We start from the raw sequence: 22654 nt of genomic DNA, 5'->3' as shown, positions 1-22654 counted from the left end.
AGGACTCAATGACCTCTGGGTTCCTTTTCACTTCTAAGTCTATGAACCTAAAAACAAGTAACTATTCTCCTAATGCTTCCTTCTCCTCTCTTATTGTTGTTCAGTTGTGTCTGACTCTTCATGACTCCATTTGTGGTTTTCTTGGCAAAGATACTGAAGTAGCCATTTCCTACTCGAGCTCATTTTAATGGATGAAGAAACTAAGGCAAACAGGGTTAAATGACTTGTCCAGGGTCACACAGCTAGTAAGCACCTGAGGCCTACTTATTCTTCAATCTCTGGTAATCTGGCTTCTGACACTACCCCTTAGAACACCCTCTTCTAGAGAGTGATGATCTAGATGATCTTTCACGGGCTGAAACCAATGGCATTTTCTCAGTTCTCCATTTGACCTCTGCAGCTTTTAACACTGAACAACCCTGCCTCAAGGTCTCTCTATTTTTCTCCTACTTGAACAATTCTTCTCAGCTGCTGTTGCACAATCATCACTTTTTTTTTTTTTGCAGCCAAGGAGGGTTAAGTGACTTGTCCAGGATCACACAGCTAGTAAGTGTCAAGTGTCTGAGGCTGGATTTGAACTCAGGTCCTCCTGAATCCAGGGCCAGTGCTTTATCCACTGTGTCGCCTAGCTGCCCTCAATTATCACTTCTAAATGGAATGCATTGCCTTCTTCACTTTTGCCTTGTAGAATTTCTACCTATCTTTAAAGGAAGGTTCTGGTGCTACCTCCTAAATAAAGACTTTTCAGATCCTCAAAGTTATTAGTACTTTCTCCCTATTTAAAGTACTTTGCATTATTTTGCACATATTTTGGGGGGGCTGAGGCAGGGCAATGAGGGTTAAGTGACTTGCCCAGGGTCACAGAGCTAATAAGTGTCAAATGTCTGAGGCCGGATTTGAACTCAGGTCCTCCTGTATCCAGGGATGGTACTTTATCCACTGTGCCACCTAGCTGCCCCCTTTTTTGCATATACTTTTATTTATTTCCTTGTATACACACTGGATTTTGCTCTTCCTCCTACCAATAAAATATAAGCTTCTGGAGGGCAGGGCTCCCCCCCCCCCCGCCCCCGCTATCATCAGCACCTACCAATCATCTTTGTACACATCAGGTTTTGAATATGTTTACTGAAGTAAAATTCTCTTTTTAATCAATTGACAATCATTAATTAAATGTGCGCTATGTACCAGGCATTGTGTTGTATGCTGGGAATAAAATATATAATAAATTAAACATCCCTACTCTTAAGATACTTGTATTCCAACAGAGAAAACAATAAGAGCATAAAATATATAAACAAAATAAATATGAAGACAAATAGTTGAGAAGTAATTGGGCAGATCAGGAAAGGCTTCCCATAAAAGGTGGGTGAGCTTCAGTTTACTTTTGAAGGAAGAAAGGTATTCAGTGAACTAGAAGGAGGAAATGCATTCCAGGTATGAAGTATGAGAATCAGGACAATGACCCAGAAATGTCTGTATGGGAGGGAAAGTAACACAATGAATCTGGCAAGATAGTTTACAGCATGGTTGTGAAAGGCTTTGAAAACTAGACATTGAGAGCAATTCTCCTTGTAATTATCAATTTTTTTTTTTTTGGCAGGGCAATGGGGGTTAAGTGACTTGCCCAGGGTCACACAGCTAGTAAGTGTCAAATGTCTGAGGCCGGATTTGAACTCAGGTACTCCTGAATCCAGGGCTGGTGCTTTATCCACTGTGCCACCTAGCCGCTCCTCTCCTTGTAATTATCAAATAGTGAGTCAGATTTATGGATCTAAACATTAATTTGGTTCCCTACTTAATATAAGCATTAAAACAAAGTGACCCAACTAAAAAAATTGTTAAAATATATTATCTTTATATATTGAATCATGGTTGTCATAGACACTGAATATTGCTGTTATAACAACCATTGCAATCATTAGCACCAGGAAAAAGGATTGGGGGCTCAGAATCAGGAGTTAGGTTAATAAGAATTTTAATTCAGGAAAAAAGTATTCTTTAGGTTACAGATGTTCATAGATATTGGGGTTAGCATTTCTATAACACTGTTGAGGGCAAACTCACAGAATTTTTTTGAAAAAGAAAATGTTTTCTATAGTCAAACTATCATGGCAAAAATGTGTAAGTTTTAGTTTAGTAAAGTATCTAGGAGGGAGGTCTCAAATATTTAAATATGAAAAATAACTATCTCCATTTGGGAGAAATATCTAAGTCCAGGAATAATCAACAGTGGTCTCCTACATTTTTCAAAAATTACTGTCCTCAGTCTCAGAGGTCCAAAACATGGTTAATACAGTTACTAAATCACCTTACTGTATCTAGCCTATAACAACCAATAAGTACATTTTTCTTGGGATGGCATTAAATCACCTGAAAGGCAATTCTTTGGAATGGATTAAGTACAAATTTATGACCACACTTTTTACATTATTGCTATATATCATTAATACAGATAGGATGTTTATTATTACTTCAGTAAAAATTTCATTTCTCTGTACTATGTTTAACAGTTTGGGGAGATTTTCAAGAAATTCCTGACTTATCAATTCCCCAAATGGCTGAGACAAAATTATTTTTAAAAACATCATATTTAATTTGATGTTACTCCAGATGAATAATGTCAAATTCATTCTGTAACTATTTTTATCTATTAACCTCAGTTAAGCATTCCTGGTCTACATCCCCTAAGGGGTATAAGTTTCAAACTAAAACAACCCTGATGTACTTACATAAAAAATGCCACTAAGAAGATTAATGATGGTCATTGCCCATATGTATACAAAATAACATGTACATGATTTTTCTCTGAAATACTATGTAAAACATCAAAAGAAGTAGTCAGGACTGCCTAAGGAAATTATTGTTTCAAACAAAAATGAAGTTGTTTTGTACAGCTAGTTAAGATCAAAGTATGCTCATTATCCCCCCCCTCCCCAAGGTGAAAATGAAATGGTCATTCAAATTGTTTTATCTTAAATTAATTTGATTATATGGAAAAAACATCTTGAAATTAAGTTTCTTGCAACTAGGTGTTTAAATAGCATATTCTTTAAACTTACTTTAAATTTATATTTTCCATTTAAATTCCTATGCTATATTAAGCATAATACCTTAAATAATCTAGTTATTAGAAATATCTTGACCAAAAACTTTCCCACTAAAATATGGTTGAGAAAATGAATACTTTGGTAATCAAGAAAATGCAAAAATAACAAAACCTGTAATACCAAACAGGGTGGAGATATGTGAAAATTAAATTCAGGAATATTGGAGGTTGACTGACTTCTCCAAAGACACACAAACATTTGATTTGCATAACTTCTGATCAAATTATGGATCTTTAAAGAATAACTCAGATTTTTCCTCTTATAAAATATAGAAAATTTCCAATATTTTAAAAGATATCTGTAGACTCCCCCCCCCCCCCCCCATAAAGGTAACCCAAGTAGTAGAGTAAAGCATTGTGTTGAAATGGGAAAAGTGCTGGAATCAAGACACTTATGTTCTAGTCCTGCCTAGTCTATAAACTGTCTGTGTGATCAAGGCCTTATGTGTTGTTAACTATAAAATGAAAGAGTTGTACTCTAAGGTTATTTCCAGCAATAAAATCCAATAAATTCTATGTTTTTGTTGGCCTTTCTAAAATACATTTCTGAAAGGCATAAAGAAAAAATAAATTCTCTCATTATTAAGTAAATGTGAAGGAGCCAAGACAACTGTCCTTTAATACCATACACATCAAGAAGTAAAATGCTGCCTAAGTGAAGAATACTCAGGCAATACTAAAGGATCACTCACATATAAGAGTTGGGAGTTTTAGTTTTGTGGCGTTGGTTTTAATGAGATGAAGTGTGGCATTCATTTCAGGTAAGATATTTATTCTACTGTTGAATATTACCTCTTAGAATGAATAATATGGACTATTTTGATGAACAAAATAAAGTCAATGTAGATTAAATTTTTCTCCCTCTTCCTGCCTGTATTACACTCCCTCCTCTGAGAAAGGAAATGATATAAGGAGTTAAAAACTGAGGTGTAAGGTGCTACATTTTTAGGAAACAAATTGGTCTTACCTAAGAATAATGCAAAGTCAGTATAACTCTTCAATGAAAATAACATATCATAGGTGCTAACATCAAAGCTGAGAAAAATAAATGTGAGCAACCTCTTTTTAAAAGCATTCTAGTACAAAAGCCATTAAAATTAAAGTCAATATCCTTCTTCTCTGTTAAAAATCATCATACTACAACAATGAAAATGACATGTGCTCTTATATCAGTTCCACTCCTAATAGGCGATTTTGCTTAATCTGGAATGTACTATGAAGTGAGTTTCTTTAGATGTTTGTTTTATTTTGACCAACATCAATTATCAATTTTAAGAATGCTACAATAGAAGAAAACAAAAAATTTGATGGGACAAAACAAACAGGGCAATTTAAATACTACCTTGTTAAAGTTTTATATAAGCTTTTCAAAGTAAACTATAAATATCAAGTTCACAATTTAACATAATTTTTTTGTTCTTTGTGTATATGAATATCTGAATTCATAAAAAATAAAATGTAAGAAAAATTTTAAAATAAAGTCAAAGGCCAAGTAATGGAGGATAAAACAATAAACGCATGATATGTCTAGTAAAGATAGCATCAGAAATGATAAAGGTCAGAATAAGTTAAGTCTGTCAAGGAAAGCTGATGACAACAAAAAGTCTGTTTTGTTTTTAAAGTTGTAGCAGGAGAAAAAGGAGGGTCAAATAGGAAGATTGTTAGGACAACTTTAACAGAAAACAGAGAAAAGGGAAAGCTGATCTTTGCACTGGAAATGAGAGAACAAAAATCACTAGGAGGGAGTTAATACCCAAGATATGTAAGGAAATATTTTTAAAACTTAGTTGCCCTTGATAAATTCAGTCACCTGGACCAGATGAACTACATTTGCAGATCCTGCAAGAACCGTAGATCTGACTGCTGAGCCATGATCAGTGATATCCAAAAAACAAGAAAAGTACTACCAGATTGAAGAAAGACAAATGCCATCCTGATTTTATTTTTATTAATTTATAGTGATCAGTTACTGTCTGTGACATCTGAAAGATCATGGAAAATGGGAGAGATAATCCAAAACTTGAGAAGGGGAATATCTTGATTTTCAAAAACAAGACAAAACAAAACAAAAAACCAGAGTGAAAACTTTAGGCTAGTGAGCTTGACTGATTCCTGGGAAAAATCTAGAATGAGCAATTCAAGAGATTTTATGGAGGAGAAGAGGGGGGCAATGAGTGACTTGCCCAGTTACACAGCTAGTAAGTGTCAAGTGTCTGAGGCCACATTTGAACTCAGGTCCTCCTGAATCCAGGGCCAGTGTGTCATTTAGCGGCTCCCTCAAGAGATTTACTGGTGAACATCTAGAAAAGTGATTACAAAGAGCCAGTGTGATTCCATCAAGAATAGGGAATGCCAAAATAACCTAATTTCCTTTTCTAACAGGAGTTCTAAACTAGTAGATGAAGGATACTAAGCCTATAGTTCAGGCGTTAGCAAAGCTTTCAATACAAAAGTTTAAGACAGATGTAGACTGGACTAAATGAATTCAGAACTGGTTAGCTCAACAAGACTCAAAGACTATCTGATAATGGCTCAATGTCAGTGTGACAAGAGGTGCATAATGGAGTACCCTAGGGGATCTGTTCTTGATCTTGTGCCATTTAATATTTTTATCAATAACCTTGATGAAACATAGAGGTTATGCTCATAAAATCTGCAGATAAGACAAAACTGGGAAGGCTAGTATCCTGGGTAACAGAATTAGGATCTAAAAGGATCTTGATAAACTACAGTACTGCACTGAATCTAATAAGATGAAATTCAATTGGAATAAATGTGAATAAAAAATCAACTTTGCAAATATAAGATGGGAGACTCATGGACAGACAGATGTTCTGAAAAGGAATTAGGAATTGTGTGTAGTACAAGCTCAACATAGATCAGGAGTGTGATGTGGCAGCCCAAAGAACTATTATCATCTTGGAATGCATTAAGAGAGGGTAGCTTCACTGTATCGACCTCTTTAGGTCTCCCTAAGTACCATGGTTTAAAGATACTTAAAAAGTGTTCTGAGAAGGGCATTGAGTCTATGTCTTATAGGATCCTTTGAAGGAACTATGCTTGTTTACACAAGAAAAGACTCAAGGGGTATTTATATGTTAACTGTTTTCACATACTTGAAGGACTGCCACGTGGAGGTCCTTTTATTAACTTACCCTGTTTGACTAGAGAGGGCAGAACCAGGAGGAATAAGCTGAAGTTGAAATGGGGCCAATTTAGGCTTGATGTCAAGAAAAGCTTCCTAACAATAAGAACAGTCCTAGAGTAGAATAGGTTGCCTTGTCCCAAAAGGGGGTGGGTTCCTCCTCCCTGGGGGTTTTTCATGCAGAGGCAGGAAACTACTTTGCCAAGTATGTTATAATGTAGGTCCCTTTTATGGGTTGAATCAGATGGTTGCTTAAGTCATTTCCAAATCTCAAACTGTGATTCTTAATAACAATATTTAAGAAGAAAATATGGAATAAATTACTACAGATAATTGCATTCATATTTCAGGGACAAGTGAATTATGAAGTAAAACTAAATTGTCTTTTTTCTTTAAAAGTTTTCTAAGTCTTGACTATTCTATCTCTGAATTGCTACCCCCCCCATTTCCTTTACATTCCTATTTCCCACCATTCTGACTTTGAGTCTCTCATCTATATATATCTATATATCATCTATACTGCTTTGATTATCTAGTGTCCTTATCTTCAGTATCTTCCCCTTTAGAGACAGCTACCTCAATGCTAAACAATCCTATAGAAAAATAAAAATCTAAAACTTGTCAACCTAGCTCCAGGACTATGTTCTGGCCCAAACTATACTTCTAGGTTTTACTTTCCAGTACTGTCTTTAATGAGTTCTACAACATAGCCAAGCTGGGCTATGTGCTACTCCTGAACATTTACCACTTTGTACTTTTGTTCATACCAAGTTCTTTGATTGAAATACCCTTTCTACCCATCTGTCTATGAAAATCCTACCCCCATCTTTAAAGCCCAGTAAAACGTGCTACCTTTTCCAAGAAGCCTCCTCTTATTTCCCCCATCCAGAAATATAATTTTCTCTATCATCCCAAATAACTTTGTCTTAGCACCTGGCATATAACAGGCATTTTTGATTATCAATTGACAATTACACCTTATATTAAATTTATGTATCATTTCCCTATTAGACTGTCAAATATTTGCAGGTTAGGACCATATTTTATCCCTATGGTACCTAGCAGTGTGCCTTGCACTTACTACATATTCAGTGATGGCTGAATTGAGGGCTTGTAGAACCTCTATTTGACCATTCTTTATTACTCTATGATTCAGTTCAATAAGCACTCATTAAGTGCCTATTATGTGCCAAGCACTGAGCAAGGCACTGGGCACACAAATAGAAAAATATCTAAAAGAACAGTTACCATTTTAGGAGCTTAGTGTTTCACCAGTTACAGTGTACTTATTCTAGAGGTAAACATTTTAAAACAGCTTTTTTTCCCAAATATTCTATAACTCAATCTTTTCAATAACCCAGAGCCCATCTCACTCCTTCTCTGAATAAGTTCAAATCACTTAAAGTATACTGTAATGTTTATATATGAAATTTCAAATATAATAATTCACTGTTTAATTCTATAAAAAATACCATTCTAGCTTAGGAGTTACTTTTCCATAGGAATTTCTACTGTATCTTTAGTTATCTGTCCTTTCTAATAATACTTTGATTAGATAAATTTTCTTCACATGCAATTTATAATTTGATTTCAAAAATTGTGAAAAGTTCAAAATTGTGCATTTTAAAAAATAACAAATAGCCAAGTCTCAATGTTAAAAATCTGTTTAGGATACTTAATGCATTCTTACACTGACACTCTGTGGGTAACTGAAGTATAGCATCATAAACTTGTCACTTAAAGGCAGAAAAAATTCTAACTTGGATGAAATTTTTTTTAAAGCACCATCCTATGAAAGGATAAGGAAACAATATAACCAATTTATAAAATTAAATAGGTAATCATGTTACCATATAAAATGTATCAAGTCACATAATGCTATGTGCATTTAATATGTGTATATGTCTATAAAATTAAGAGAACTTTCCTGAGTAACAATTAAATGAACTGTATCAGTCCATATAACTATGTTCTTGACTTATGAGATGTCTCTCTAGGGTTTAGTTGCTGCAGTGGCAGGAAACACTTCTACCACCATCAGCAAAGGGAAAAAAAAAAGAAATCAAACAAGAGTCATGTAAGTCAAAAGTGAGAATCAGATAAAAATACAAACATTTCATTGAACTAGTTATAGAGAACAAAAAATCATAGCAGAGACACAGAGCAAGGAAGAAAGTAAGTAAAGAGGTAAACTTAATTAGGGTAGTTGTTATTCAACAATGACAGAGATATGCATTCTTAGAGAAAGATACATATTGATCCAAAAAGAGAAAAAGACAGTTACAAAGACTTTCATGGGGCTGCATTTCCTTTTGTGACCTCCTTTGGATAATTTGGCAAAAGATTTTACAAGATTATAAAATTTTAAATCTGAAGATGGGCAGGCCCTTAGAAATCATCTAGTCTTACCCCCTGACATTTTACAAATAAAAAATGTGAGGCCAAGAGGTTAAGTTACATTTTCTAAATTTACACATATAGTTCAGTAGCACATGCAGGATTTGAACACGAAACTTGAGATGCCAAATTCACCTCTTCTTCACTACATCCTTTAGTTATATTATGTTTTGACAACAAGTAGATTTGAAAGGCTAAAATGAATGAAGCTGAGGGGTAGGCCTCCAATAAGGGAATGACTCCTGGCATACCTCTATATATCTTGTACACCTCTGACTATTTGACAAAAAAAATTGTAAGAAATTAATTTTGAATTTAGGTTTATTTGAAATTTACCACTTCAACCCCAAATAAATATTAACTCAAAATAATATACTCCATCTATGATTAAAACTTAAAAGACTTGACATGTGAACTCAGCATAGTAAGGAGCTTAAGAGACCATTTCCATCAGCCACCAACAGTATAAGTTATATCCCATCTTTGTACCTTTGTGTAGGCTGTCCTCCATAATGAGCCCATAGTCCCCCTCCTCACTTTCTACTCTTAAAATTCTGAACTTCCTTAAACACTCAGTTCAGACATCATCTCCAATGAAAAAACCCTCCTCCTTCCTTCACTGATCTCTTGCTGTGGAAATTCCCTTAAAGGCAGCATGGCATAGTGGATATAGTGGAGTGAAAAGGATCTGGGTTAAAGTCCTACCCTTGCATTTCCTGTATTTTTAGCTATGGACACATTATTTAACCTTTTGACTCATTTTATTTACCTGTAAAATAGGCATAATAATATCTGGAGTATCTGCTATATAGGGGCCCCAATGAGATTATGTACATAAAGTTTTTTCTTTCAATTCAATAAAATCAATTATTATTACATATGATATGCTCCCTTGTAGAATGTATGCTACTTATCATAAAAGGAGCTTAATAACTGTTCACTGAATCTGTGATAGGGTTATTTAGCCTTTAATTGAACAATACAGTAAGATAGTATAATGGAATAAGAGACTGGGTATCAAGATGCACTGGATTCCAGATCTGCCACTAACTAATTTCTCATTTGTAAATTGAGGTGACTGACCTGGATAATTTCTGTGGTTTCTTTTGGGCATTCTGTGCTCTTTGACCATGAATATTAGAGAGTTTATGACATTTATGCAGCAACAGAATACGCTAATTTTTACAAAGTTCTTTCTTATGTAGGGAGATTCAGTATGGTTTAGTGAATAGAAAGCTGGCCTCCTGAAGCCAGGAAGAACCTGGTTCAAGACTTGCCTTTGACATATAGGCTGTGTGACTCCAGAAAAGTCACTTAACTTTTGTTGGAGAGAAGGTACCCTCTACCCAGGAGTTCCTTATATCAAGGAAACCACAGGTCTAGTTCCCCTATTCCCTTTTCTATGTAAAGCTGAAATCTAACTCCTTGTAATTTCCACTTATTACTTCTTACTTTCTTTTTCAAACAAAATGAACAAGTTTCCTTTCTCTTCTAACATAACAATACTCAAATATTTTAAAACTATCATGTCTTCCCTTACTCTTCCTTTTTCCTGACTTTAGTCAATCCTTATCAACACAGTGCTATATTTCATTTTCTTAGCCTTGCATTTACTTCCCCAAAGTACAAAACATTAAATTATCCTTAATGATACAAAGAATACTTTTGGCACAATTACCACAATTAATTTTTGCTAACTCTAATATGTACATGCTAAAAAAACCCACTAATCTGTTTATTTCCAGAATTAAAACTATTAAAGAAAAAGTTTTGTTTTTATTGAAAAAAATATTATGAAGTTACATGATGCAATCTAAAAAAGAATATACAATTATCTTTCTATAAACTAAATAGTACTGAGGAAATAAGCGCTTATTTTTTAAAAAAAGCATAAATCTGCTAAAGCAGGATTGCCGATTGGTTAGAAAATAAATGTTTGCTGATTTGCTTGTGCTTGGAAAACTGTTTAACATAAATGAAGAATATAGTATTGGGTCTGACTTCTGCACCTCTCCCTTCACTTAACCTCAACATGTTTTTCTTTGCATGAGAATAGATTTAGAAGTGGAAAGGAATCTCCATTATCCAGTTCAATAATCTCATTCTATAGATGAGGAAACTGAAGCCAGGTTGTGGTACTGTCTGTGTAACCCTGTCAAGGCAATCCACCTTTAAGGACTTAAAGCCAAATTCTCTAACTACAAATCTACTGCTTTTTTGATCTTCCATTTTTCTGTTATTCAGTCATTTTTTGGTTGTATCTGATTCTTTGTGACCCCATTTAGGGTTTTCTTGGCAAAGATATTGGAGAGGTTTGCCATTTCCTTCTCTAGCTCATTTTACAGATGTGGAAACTAAAGTAGATAGGGTTAAGTGATTTGTCCAGGGTCTATAGCTATAAGTATCTCAAGCCAAATTTGAACTCAAATCCTCTGCCTCCAGGGCCATGCCACCTAGCTGCCTAATCTTCCATACTAACTCCCAAATAAAAAAGGATGGCTGAAATGGCAATATATCTATAAAAATCACTTCTGGTGTATTTATTTAGTTGTTCACAGCACAGAAGGTCAGTCTAAAATAGTATAATCATTTGAAATAAAAAGCATTTTTTAAAAAAGAGAAAGTTTTATTACTTTCAAGAATATAGTAACTAAAAACAAAGACCTACTTTCACTAACAGATAAAAATGATTACATCATCAAAGAAAAAGAGTCCAAACAGAACCAAAGGAGATATTAGTCACATTCTAGGCCAAAAGAAACATAGGTTCATAGGTTTTAGAGCTAAAGGGCACCTTGGGGTCACTTTGTCTAATCTTATTTGCAGAGGCAGCTAGGTGCCACAGTGAATAGAGTGCTGGTCCTGGAGTCAGGAAGATCTGAAATAAAATCTGCTGTGAAACACTAGTTATATAACCGTGGACAAGTCACTTAAGCTGTTTGCCTGTCTCCTCAGCTGAAAAAAGGAGATCGTGCTTAGCACAGTGCCTGGCACATAAGTACTTTATAAATGCTAGTTATAATTGTCAATTTTATCATTATTGATGATGATTCCAGAAAGAGTAAGTGCCCAAGGCCATAGTTTCTTTTACTACTAAATCTGAAATTTCATCAGTGCATCCAACTCCAGATATGGGAAGATCTACTAACAAGAAGATGAGGGGCAGCTAGGTGGCACAGTGGATAGAGCACCGGCCCTGGAGTCAGGAGGACCTGAGTTCAAATCCAGCCTCAGACACTTAACACCTTACTAGCTGTGTGACCCTGGGCAAGTCACTTAACCCCAATTGCCTCACTAAAACAAAACAAAACAAGAAGCTGAGCTATCTATGACTTAATAAATACCCCATTAGTAATTAATAGTTATTTCAAATATATGTTCCTTTTCTCTGAATCTACAATCTACTAAGGTTTGTGAATTTAATATGGAGAACAAAAATTTTTAGCTAGGTACCTAATTCATTCCTGGCTACTCTTTCCAGCACTGGTTGTACTTTCACTGGCTGAGGTGGGGAAGTTGGTAAACTTCTTGCTCTCCACTTCCAGGCCCACCATCATTTCTCCTTTGAGGTTCCTTCAATCTGTATTTATTATCCAATCAAAAATCTGGTAGTATTTCTCTACAGAACTCCAGGACATTCTTGATTCTTTCTCAATGAGTTCAGTGTCTGGCTCATGGTTTTTCTTTCCTCCATAACTCCTGCTGTCATCTGTGACTCTTTACTCTTTTTTAACCCCCATACCCAGTCAATGGTCAAGTATTTGTATCAACCTCCTTATCTACTCTGACACTGCTATCATCCTGCTTCAGACTATCATCACCTTACACTTGAACTATTTTAATATCCTGCTGGTGGGTCTGTCTGGTCTAGTCTTTCCCCAATCCAGTCTAACCTTTACTCAGCTGTCTAAATGATCTTTCTAAAGCTCAGTTCTGAACATAAATTCCAGTGCTTCTCTACTACCTCTAGAATCAAATATAAAATCCTCTGTTTGGCTTTCAAAGACCTTCACAACCTAGCCCCCTTCTACCTTTCTAGTCTTCTTACATTTCACTCAACCCCATGTACTCTTAGCTCCAGTGATACTGACTGGTTCCTTGAACATGACATTCTATGTCCCAGCCTCGAGCAGGTTTCCATGCCTGGTACTCTCTCCTTCCACATTTCCACTGTTCATTCAAATCTCAGCTAAAATTTCACCTTCTGCAAAAAGCTCTTCCTAGTCCTATTTCATCATAGAGCTTTCCCTTTGAGAGTATACCCAATTGATAATATACATATCATCTGTAAATAACTTTATTTATTAATCTGTAAATAACTGCTGTCTCCCTCATTACAATGTGAGCTCCTTGAGATGGGGCCTGCTTTTGCCTTTCTTTGTATTCCCAGCATTGCTAAATAAATGCTAGTTCACTTAACTTACCTGGAACCCATTTAATTTCCATTTCCATGTCATTGTCTTTGGATTTCTTTTCTTTTTCTTGAATATGCTGCAAAAGCTGCCTGTACTTGGTAATTTGTTCATCATCATCCTTTTGGCTCTTTTTAGATTTGACATCTTCTGCCCCATTAATTCCATCATTACCTAATAAAGAAACAATTTAGTTTAACACACCCACTAAAAATTACAATAACAACAACCCTATAATGGGGGCTCATGAGATATAAAATGAATATTGATCATTAACCTAGACCCAAAAGAAGCATGTTAACTACTGCTCTATGAACAAAATATAGAATCTTCCAACCAGCATTTGCTACCAGAAAGTCCATAGATAGATAGATAGATAGATAGATAGATAGATAGATAGATAGATAGATAGATAGATAGGTGGGGCAGTGAGGGTTAAGTACTTGCCCAGGGTCACACATCGAGTATCAAGTTGAGACAAAATTTGAACTCAGGTCCTTCCTGAAGCCAGGGCCAGCGCCACCTAGCTGCCCTCAGAAAGCCCCTACAAAAGAACCTTTTGCAAAGCTAAGATGGTCAATCTACTTTGGCACTATGATTAAATGAAGACTAATTAATTCATATAAAGCTAGGCAGTATCATCTCATAATTTCTAACCTTTTCATAAAAATAAAAAAAAAAACTACAACTGTTAAGTACAGGCTGTGAAATAATATTGCTGTTTATACTCTTAAGCCAAATAACTCAAGCTCTTTATCCAACCCCACAAAACTTTCTACATTAGTTTTAAAATAAAGTTTTGTTTTTTGGGGTATTTTTGTGGGGCAATGGGGTTAAGTGACTTGCCCAAGGTCACACAGATAGTGTCAAATGTCTAAGCCGGAATTGAATTCAGGTACTCCCTGAATCCAGTGCTGGTGCTTTATCTACTGTGCCACGTAATGCCCCCCCTAAATAAAGTTTAAAAACAGATTTTTGAAAAGTGACTAAGCTGATTACCTCTGGCTGCATTATAAATCAGAACTGAGAGTATACTCTATTGGAAGTATCCCTGAATTGGTTTTGCTTGTAAAACTCACCATATGGGCAGCTAGGTGGTGCAGTGGATAGACACCCGGCCCTAGAGTCAGGAGACCTGAGTTCAAATCCGGCCCCAGACACTTAACACTTACTAGCTGTGTGACCCTGGCAAGTCACTTAACCCCAATTTGCCTCACTAAAAAAACCAAAACAAAACAAAAAACTCACTTATATGACCCAGAGCATAGGACTTAATCTCGTCTGTGACATTTTTTCACCAGTAAAATAAAAAGTTAATCTAGATCTCATTACCTTTGTGTTTAACTGAAATTTTTGGCATTCTGTGAAGCCTATGTGGATCCCTTTTCATATTTTAAAAAAAAAATAAACATTTGTAATTATAGTTTTGGAGTTGCAAATTTTATCCTTCCGTTTCTTCCCTTCCCCCCCCCTCCCTGAGGTGGGTAAGGCAATCAGATATGGGTTATACATGTACAATTATTAAAACATTACCATATTAGTTTTAGCCATTTGGTACAAAAAAAAAAAAAACCCTTGAATAAATGAAAAATAGCAATTCAGTCTGTGTCTGTTAGTTTTAAAAATTGTATAATATAACAGGATTACAAGGGAAATCAATTATATGAATTATAGTCCCACCAAAATATTTAAAAACAAACCATAGATCTCAGATTAACAACCATGGGACGAATATGATTCTATGGTTCAAAGTTTTTTTGTGATGTTTTATAAATATTTGATTATATTGTGATGTTTTCAGATGTTTGTGTTGGAAAGTGGGCAGAATTCTCAATCATATACTAACAGTTATGCAAACACATGCATTTTTTACAAATTTGACTCTTAAAAGTTTCTTTAAATTCAGTAAAGAATGGGAGAGAAAAAGGAAGCATAAGAAAAACAGAAAGAATATTTCAAATCTACTATTGTATATTTGGGTTTTTTTGTGGGGCAATGGGAGTTAAGTGACTTGCCCAGGGTCACACAGCTAGTAAGTGTCAAGTGTCTGAGGCCGGATTTGAACTCAGGTACTCCTGAATCCAGGGTCGGTGCTTTATCCACTGCGCCACCTAGCTGCCCCCTCTACTATTGTATATTACCAAAGGTAAGCCAGACCTAAAGGTTTAAGGCTGTTAACCATTGGGATTATTAAAGACATAATCTATCAAATTCACATTCCAATAAATGAGATGCCAGAGTAATATGTCAATTGGCCATTTAGCAATTATTACATGCCAAATAGGTGTCAGGCACCATACTAAGCACTGGGGATACAAAGAAAGGCAAAAAAACAGTTCCTGTTCTCAAGGAGCTCAGAGTCTATGGGAAGGCGACAACATACAAACTGCTATGTATAGTGTAAATTGGGAAATATTCTCAGTGGGAAGTTTCTAGCATTAGGGGGTACCAGGGAAGGATTCTCATGTGTGGGACTTTGGCTGGAATTTGAAGGAAACCAGGGAAGCTAGGAGATGGAAAGGAGGAAAGAGAAAGGTCTAGGCATGAAGAAAAGCAAATGAAAATGCCCAGAGCAAGAAGATGGAGTGTCCTGAGAAACAACAAGGAAGCCAGAGTCATTGTACTACAGAGTACATGGGGTAGGGTATAAGGTGTAAGAAGACTAGAAAGGTAGGAAATACAGGACTTTATATTTGATCCTGGAGGCCAAAGTACATCATTTCTGCAGCCCAGTTATGTTATAAACTGCTATAGAAGTCCTGATGCATTATGCTATAAGTTTTAAACATTTCATACAATTCACTCACATCTCCATCTAGCCCCAAAGCCTTTCTCTTTGGTAGTTAATTTATAGTTTGCTAAATTTTGTTCTGAGAGTGAGTTAAGATTTCTAATCCGTCTTATATTAGTTTGAGATTTTAAAATTTTCAAGATATTTAACTTTTTTTTAATTGTTTTGCCAGCAAGTAATACTTTATTGTACTTTATGATAATTTTTTATTTTCTTGTTTTGTAAATTCACCTTGATCAGTTCATATTTGCCTAATCTGATTTTGGTAAAAGTGCCCCCAAAACTAGCTTTTAAATTCTATAGTCTTTATTTTCACATTTTTCTGGTTCTAAAATTTTTGTGGTTTCCTTAGTTGTACTTATTTCAGGGATGCTAATTTATGCATGCTCATTGATCTTTCCTTTTTCTATTTTGTTAATATAAGATTTTAGGGATGTAAATTTCCTCTAAGTTTTAAATTAACTATGACTCATGAGTTTTGGTATATCATTGTTATCATTCTTTTAAATAATATTATGGACTTTTTATGATTTATTCTTTGATCCATTCATTAATAAGAATGTTTAAACCTATATTATTTCTTGGAACTAGAGACCTCTGGCTCTGGATCAAGGAGATTCCATCCAACATAATATTTAATTCAAATGTCCAACTACCATCACATCCTGTTCTTACATTAGACACAAGGGGGTATAACTATGCTTTCATCCTCAATAGGTAGCACAGTAAACAGAGCCTGCATTTTATTTGAAGTCAGAGCAACCTCAATTTGAATTCTGCCTCAAATCATAGTTCTGTGTTGTTGTTGTCAGCCTCAGTTTCCTCATTTGTAAAAAATGTGGGCAATATAAGGAACAACCTCACAGGGCTGTTGTAAGTATCAAATGACATAATATATGGAAAGAACGCAAAGTGCTATATCAATGTTAGTTAGTAGTAGTAGTAGTAGTATATTTCTTGTGATGTTCAGGGAAAAAAAGGTGGGTAAACATGGGGGAGAGTAGGGATGTGAGCAAATGTACTCAGCTTCAGAGTTTCACGGTAGAAAAGAACTAAAAAGACATCTCTTTAATTGGGTATATCAGAACTGAGTTCCAAGGCAGAGAGATAAAAGAAGTTGCTCTCATTGTGGTGATACTGGGTGGGAAGGAATTTGAGACCTGAGTCTTTCTATTTGATAGTCAGCAAATCTATTTTCAAATGGGCTCCCTGTTCTATTTTGAAAATAAAGTGAGCAGATAAGCATTTATTTCAGTTAATTTGCAAGTTAACTTGGCAAGATTTCCCCTTCCCAAATCCATAAAATAATGTGCTGCCAGATTCCAAAGGAATAATACAAAAAACTGAGGGCAACAACCATTAGAAAAAAGCAAGTACATATAAAAATTGTACTCCTAAACTCCCACTGTGATTCCCCAGGTCAAAAACATAAATTAAAGTCTTGGATTCAAACGCTTAAAACAAAAGACTTTTTGAACTGAGTGAAAAAATTCAGAAGCAATATAATGGAGACATACCATACTCTGATCTGTGGCTAAAAGGTTCCTAAAAAATATCTGACATTATAAAGTATTTCATATTGTATAACACCAAAAGTAGCAGATTTTTCTTCTTCAAATCCTAAAAAGGCAACATTTTTATAAAAAAAAAATTGGTAAAAGAAAATGCTTATAAATATTTTTATAGATTTAAAAAAAATGAATAAAAAATGATCCAGGACATTCTTTCCATCCTATCATACTTTTACATTTCCATTCAAACAGCTGAAATTCATTTTTTTTCTGTTTGTGCTTAGTGCCACAATAATAATGTTGGATGGAATTCTGTCATGTATCCCATAACTTGATGGATAAAACATCAGGAACACATTAACAAAATGGCAATGTATTTCTTTCTATTAAAAGCTCATTTCTGAAAACATAATTAGAAGCAAGATCCTTCCAGGTTGAAATTTTAGTGGCAAGTCTCTGATGGCCTACTTTAAATTGATTTTTTCCAGTAATAAAACTTTACTTTCTGAACCTCTAAATGTGGGGTAACTCATATAAAGGTATGTTTGTCTCTAAAACAAGAGTTTAGTACAAGTGAGGGGTATTTTATTTTTATAATCAAATAAGTTGAAAATTACAGTTACAGCATCATTAAAAACACCAACTTTAACTTCTAGATCCTCAAAGAAGTTGAAGCAAGTTTCTTATTAAGTTGATATTTAAGATAAAACATGCTTTTTAAATTGTCATGTACTCCATTACTTCTATGACACAGTGATCTCACTGACACTGGTGCTCTTTTCACCAATATATACTGAAATCACTCCAAGTCTTTCTATCCAGTGCAATTCCCATCTAGGGTATTTTATAAATCCTTTAAAGGATCTCCCCAATATGCTGGGGACCTTTTCTCTGGGTCTTATAATTTTTCATGAATACCTGTAAAGTACTCAAGTTGTCCATCCATCACGCCTATACTGAACTGCTAAAAATCCCACTTTACTTGTTGATGTATGCTTCTGATGATACATTTAACACTACTCTTTAGACAGTAACCATTTCTTGAAAAGATGCTGCATCGAAATTGGAAATTGAATGCTAAACAAGTTGCGGTATATAATCATGATGGGATATTACTGTGCTAAAAGAAATGACAACCAGGATGGTTTCAGAAAACGTTTCAGAAGACATATGAACTGATGCAAAGTGAAATGAGTAGAACCAGGAGAACACTGTACATAGTAACAGTAATATTGTATGAAGATCAACTGTTAATGACTTGGCTATTCTGATTAATACATTGATCTAACACAATTCTGAAGGGCTTACCAAAAAATGCTATATTCTTCCAGAAAAAGATCCAATGGAATCTAAATACAGATCAAAGCATATTTTTTCTTAACTTTCATTATTTTTCTTGGGGGTTTTGTGGGTTTTTTTGGTCTGTTTTCTTTTGCAAGATGGCTAATATGGATATATGTTTTGGAAGACTGCACAAGTAGAATCTATATCAAACTGTTTACTGTCTGAAGGAGGGGGGTAAGGAGGAAGAGATTTGGAACTCAAATTTTAAAGAAACAAATATTAAAATTGCTTTTACATTTAACTGGAAAAAAATAAAATATAAAAATTTTCTTTTTCTTTTTTTTTTTTGGTGGGGCAATGAGGGTTAAGTGACTTGCCTAGGGTCACACAGATAGTAAGTGTCAAGTGTCTGAAGCTGGATCTGAACTCAGGTACTCCTGAATCCAGGGCTGGTGCTTTATCCACTGTGCCACCTAGCTGCCCCTTAAAAATTTTACCAAAAAAAAAATGTGGCATTCTTAAACTCACCATGCATCTTTCTAATGTCCTTTTCGTTCTGCAATCCTAATGCTAATAAGACCATGGAACTTCATGATTCGTATGATGTATTATCATTAGAACATTGGTGTTTAAAAACAGAAAAACTGTCAGGAGAACAGCTTAGGATCATTAAAAATGTTCTGCATTTCCCAAACGAAATCCAGCTAAGTAATTACTTACAATGATCAACCTAATAAGTTGCCTATCCAAGTACATGTTGTAATTATAGTAGTAAGGGTTTTTTATTCTCCTGTATAAGGCTTATGCTAATCTCATTTTTTTGAGTCCTTCAGAAATTATCATGCATATTTTTGGTATTTACTCATGTTTATTCTTTTTCCTTGGAAGAGAATGTAAGTTCCTTGAAAGAAGGTATAATTTTATTTTTGTCTTTGTATCACCAGCAGTTTCTGGTATGTAAGAAAGTTTTGATTAATTATGTGTTAAATGAATGAATACATTTAATTTACTCCCCCACCCCCCAATAGACTAATTTAATTTTGGCTTTGAAAAGAGTACAGATATCACTTAAGATTCTCTATTACTAAGCCTGATAGAGTCAACACACTGCCACCCATAAGTAGTATCCCCTGTAGTAATATTAAGTTTTAGAGAATGTTTCCATTTTTGTTTTTATTTTATGTTTCACGCATAACAACTGGGCAATACTTGTAAAATCTCTAAAAGATTCTGAATTTCCTTAGACATGTTTTTGAGAACTTTCATTGTTTGATTTGATTATTGGCAAAGTTATTTAAAGTTGCCTTAAGCTCAATTTTGTAGGAAACTTTCCCAGCTGATTACCAGTATCTGAAACACCTGAGGGACTTTACAATCACACCTGAAACTCTACAGCTGATATGTGTTAGTTGAGCTTCAGCATCCACACCTGAAAGACTTCCTTTCCACAACTACACCCAGAGGACATCCCAAGAATCATCTGAGAAAAGACTTCCAAAGATGTAAATGGACATTTTCCTGTTTTCCTTTTCCCCACTGTATACGCTGTTTATAATGTCCACTTACTAAAGGGGAATGCCCCCTTTAGTTTTTCCCTGTTTATAACGCCCCCTTTTAGCCTTTGTTAATGTGTCGCTCAATTTCTTTTCTCTCTTTTCATTCCCTTTACTTTGTTAGTCATAAGTATCTGTAATATTATTGCTTCATGTAAGGAAATGATGTTTCTTCACATGAAGCACAGGGAGGAGTGTGAGAATCAGAACTCTACCCTGAGGAGAAAGCATGTGACTTGGGTCTGGAAGTTATGTCTACAGAACCACATGTAGTCATGTCAATCAAAGCTACCAGCCAATAAGCTTGGAGCTGTGTGTGGGGACAACCCTGCTTCCTGTTTTAGAGAGGGCTTCTGGGAGAAGCGCTCTTTTTTGTCCAGAACTGGCTTGTGGTGGCAGAGAAACTTCATGTGGGCTGTTAGGAAAAGGCAAGGTTTTATCTCTGGCTATCCTGATTAGATCTAAGCTAAGAAATCTGTTCTCAATCTTTCTCTCTTCACTAACTTCTAATACACTTTAATAAATAAAAACCTAAACTCTTGCTGAATTGATCAGTAAATCCTAGCTAGTTTCTCCTTTACACTGGGGTCAAGTCAGGTGACCACACATTAGATTTTAAACATCAAGGCTAGAATTTTAGGCTTTACACCCCTGGAGAGTGATACCACTAATAGGGAGTCTCTTTCTATTTTCAAGCTGTATAGAATAATCTCCATAGTAGTGGCAAATAGCTTTGGTGAGCATATGTTTCCATGGTTTATGTGCTGCTTTATGATAATCAGTGGATCACTGACCAAAGACCACCCCCCCCACCCCCGAAACATATGTCAAAAATTCTATTTAATTTAATAAAAATTTGTGTAATACCTGTTTAAGGAAATCTATTAAGACTGCATTTGCCCTACATTAAGTACTAAGTAAAATACTTTTTAGGGGGAAGTTAACAAATCGATACAGAATGATCTTATGTTCACATCTCAGTAAATGTAACAGCTATGAAGTTATGGTCTTTTGTAGAAAGAAGTTTAAGTTGGCTTGCTTTTTTCATGTCTTCTTTAAGGATCCTTTTGATGTGTGCTTAGATCACACTCAAAGATTTTACAGAAATGGGAATGTAGAAATACGACTAAAGTTGGTGTCTTCTGAATCTTCTTTTTTTTCTGGTTTAAGTGCTATGTAATATTTTCCACATGGGGTAGTGTGGAATATTCCACTCTTTGTGCTATCATAAACTTTCAAATGGTATCACCTAGAGCATGAATTTCTTCAGTATGTATTTCTTTAGGTCAAGCTCCCTCTTAATTTCATCTTCTTAAAAACCACTAAGAGAAGCAGCATGACAGTGGAAAGAAAGCTCACCTCTCAGTAAAGAAGAACTTGGGATCAACTCCCATCTCTGAAAAAGAGTGACTGTGATAGTGGGCAAATTCTTTAGTTTCTCAGTGCAATTCTCAAAGACAATTTGCAGAGAAGGTACTGATGTGCCCTGCTAACTCTCCTTACACTGTTGAAATCAGTTTAACACACACACACACACACACACACACACACACACACTCTGCATTGCCTCGAAATGTACAATGGGTATACTTAAGGTGATAGTAGTCAAAACTCAATGATTCCACTCTTAGAGCTGATGAGACATCTTGCCACAGAAATGTCAGTAGAGCTGTTCCAATTCAGATTTATTTGTTGCCCTCCTTCCAGCTTCAACTATAAATCACTCTCTGTATGACTTAGTTCAGTTAGGGTACATGTCAAATTCTCTGCAGGTTTCTTTTCCCCCCAACTACTTTTCACTGTTTTGTGAGGCAATACTGCTTGTAACTGTCTTTCAGCTCCATGATGGTTTTCAAATGGGGTTGCATTCTAAACTAATGTTGCCTTTGGCTTCCATGTGTCTTTTCTTGGCAAAAAGTCTGAATATTTGCTCGCTGAGATAATTTGATTTCTAGGCCCTTTCGGCCTCACTGGGGCTCCTGTGGACAGTTAAAATTCTCCAAGAATTAGAGATGGACTCACTGTCTTTTCTTTTATTCTTTTTTCATTTTTCAGGGTTAGCAATTTGTTTAAATATAATGGAGTCAGAGCTGATACAATGCTTAGAGAATAATACACACTAATTTGGTATTATTTTGCTGCCTCATCTTCTATTTTGGTACAGATTGTGACTTTTGCTCTGACCCAGTAAACAAAAAATGCAGTTTCTGAAATGACTCCTAAGTTAGCTGGTAACAAGTAATTTTCTGTCAAGATGTAGTTAATATAGTTTGGTTCCCTGCCTGCCTCGTGGGGTGTGTGTGTGTGTGTGTGTGTGTGTGTGTGTGTGTGTGTGTGAGAGAGAGAGAGAGAGAGAGAGAGAGAGAGAGAGAGAGAGAAAGAAACATTTTTTGGTGCTTTGCCAGAGCTTCCTGACTTTTTCCAAAGAAGTAAGAATTCTGAGTAGTCAATA

At 35.2% G+C, this 22654-nt stretch overlaps 1 protein-coding gene across 1 annotated transcript in view; it reads right to left on the bottom strand.

Moving 5' to 3' along the window:
* Positions 1-22654, bottom strand: part of ESF1 (ESF1 nucleolar pre-rRNA processing protein homolog) — a 105804-nt gene that overhangs the window by 43210 nt on the left and 39940 nt on the right. Inside the window, exon 9 of the mRNA XM_043983167.1 lies at positions 13076-13237. Within this exon, the coding sequence (XP_043839102.1) occupies positions 13076-13237 (162 nt within the window). The remainder of the gene's footprint in view (positions 1-13075; positions 13238-22654) is intronic.

The sequence above is a fragment of the Dromiciops gliroides genome, chromosome 2 (genome assembly GCF_019393635.1).
Source record: "Dromiciops gliroides isolate mDroGli1 chromosome 2, mDroGli1.pri, whole genome shotgun sequence".
Classification (NCBI taxonomy): Eukaryota; Metazoa; Chordata; class Mammalia; order Microbiotheria; family Microbiotheriidae; genus Dromiciops; species Dromiciops gliroides.
Note: the sequence above shows the minus strand (reverse complement) of the source record. Positions and strands in the feature narration are given on the sequence as shown.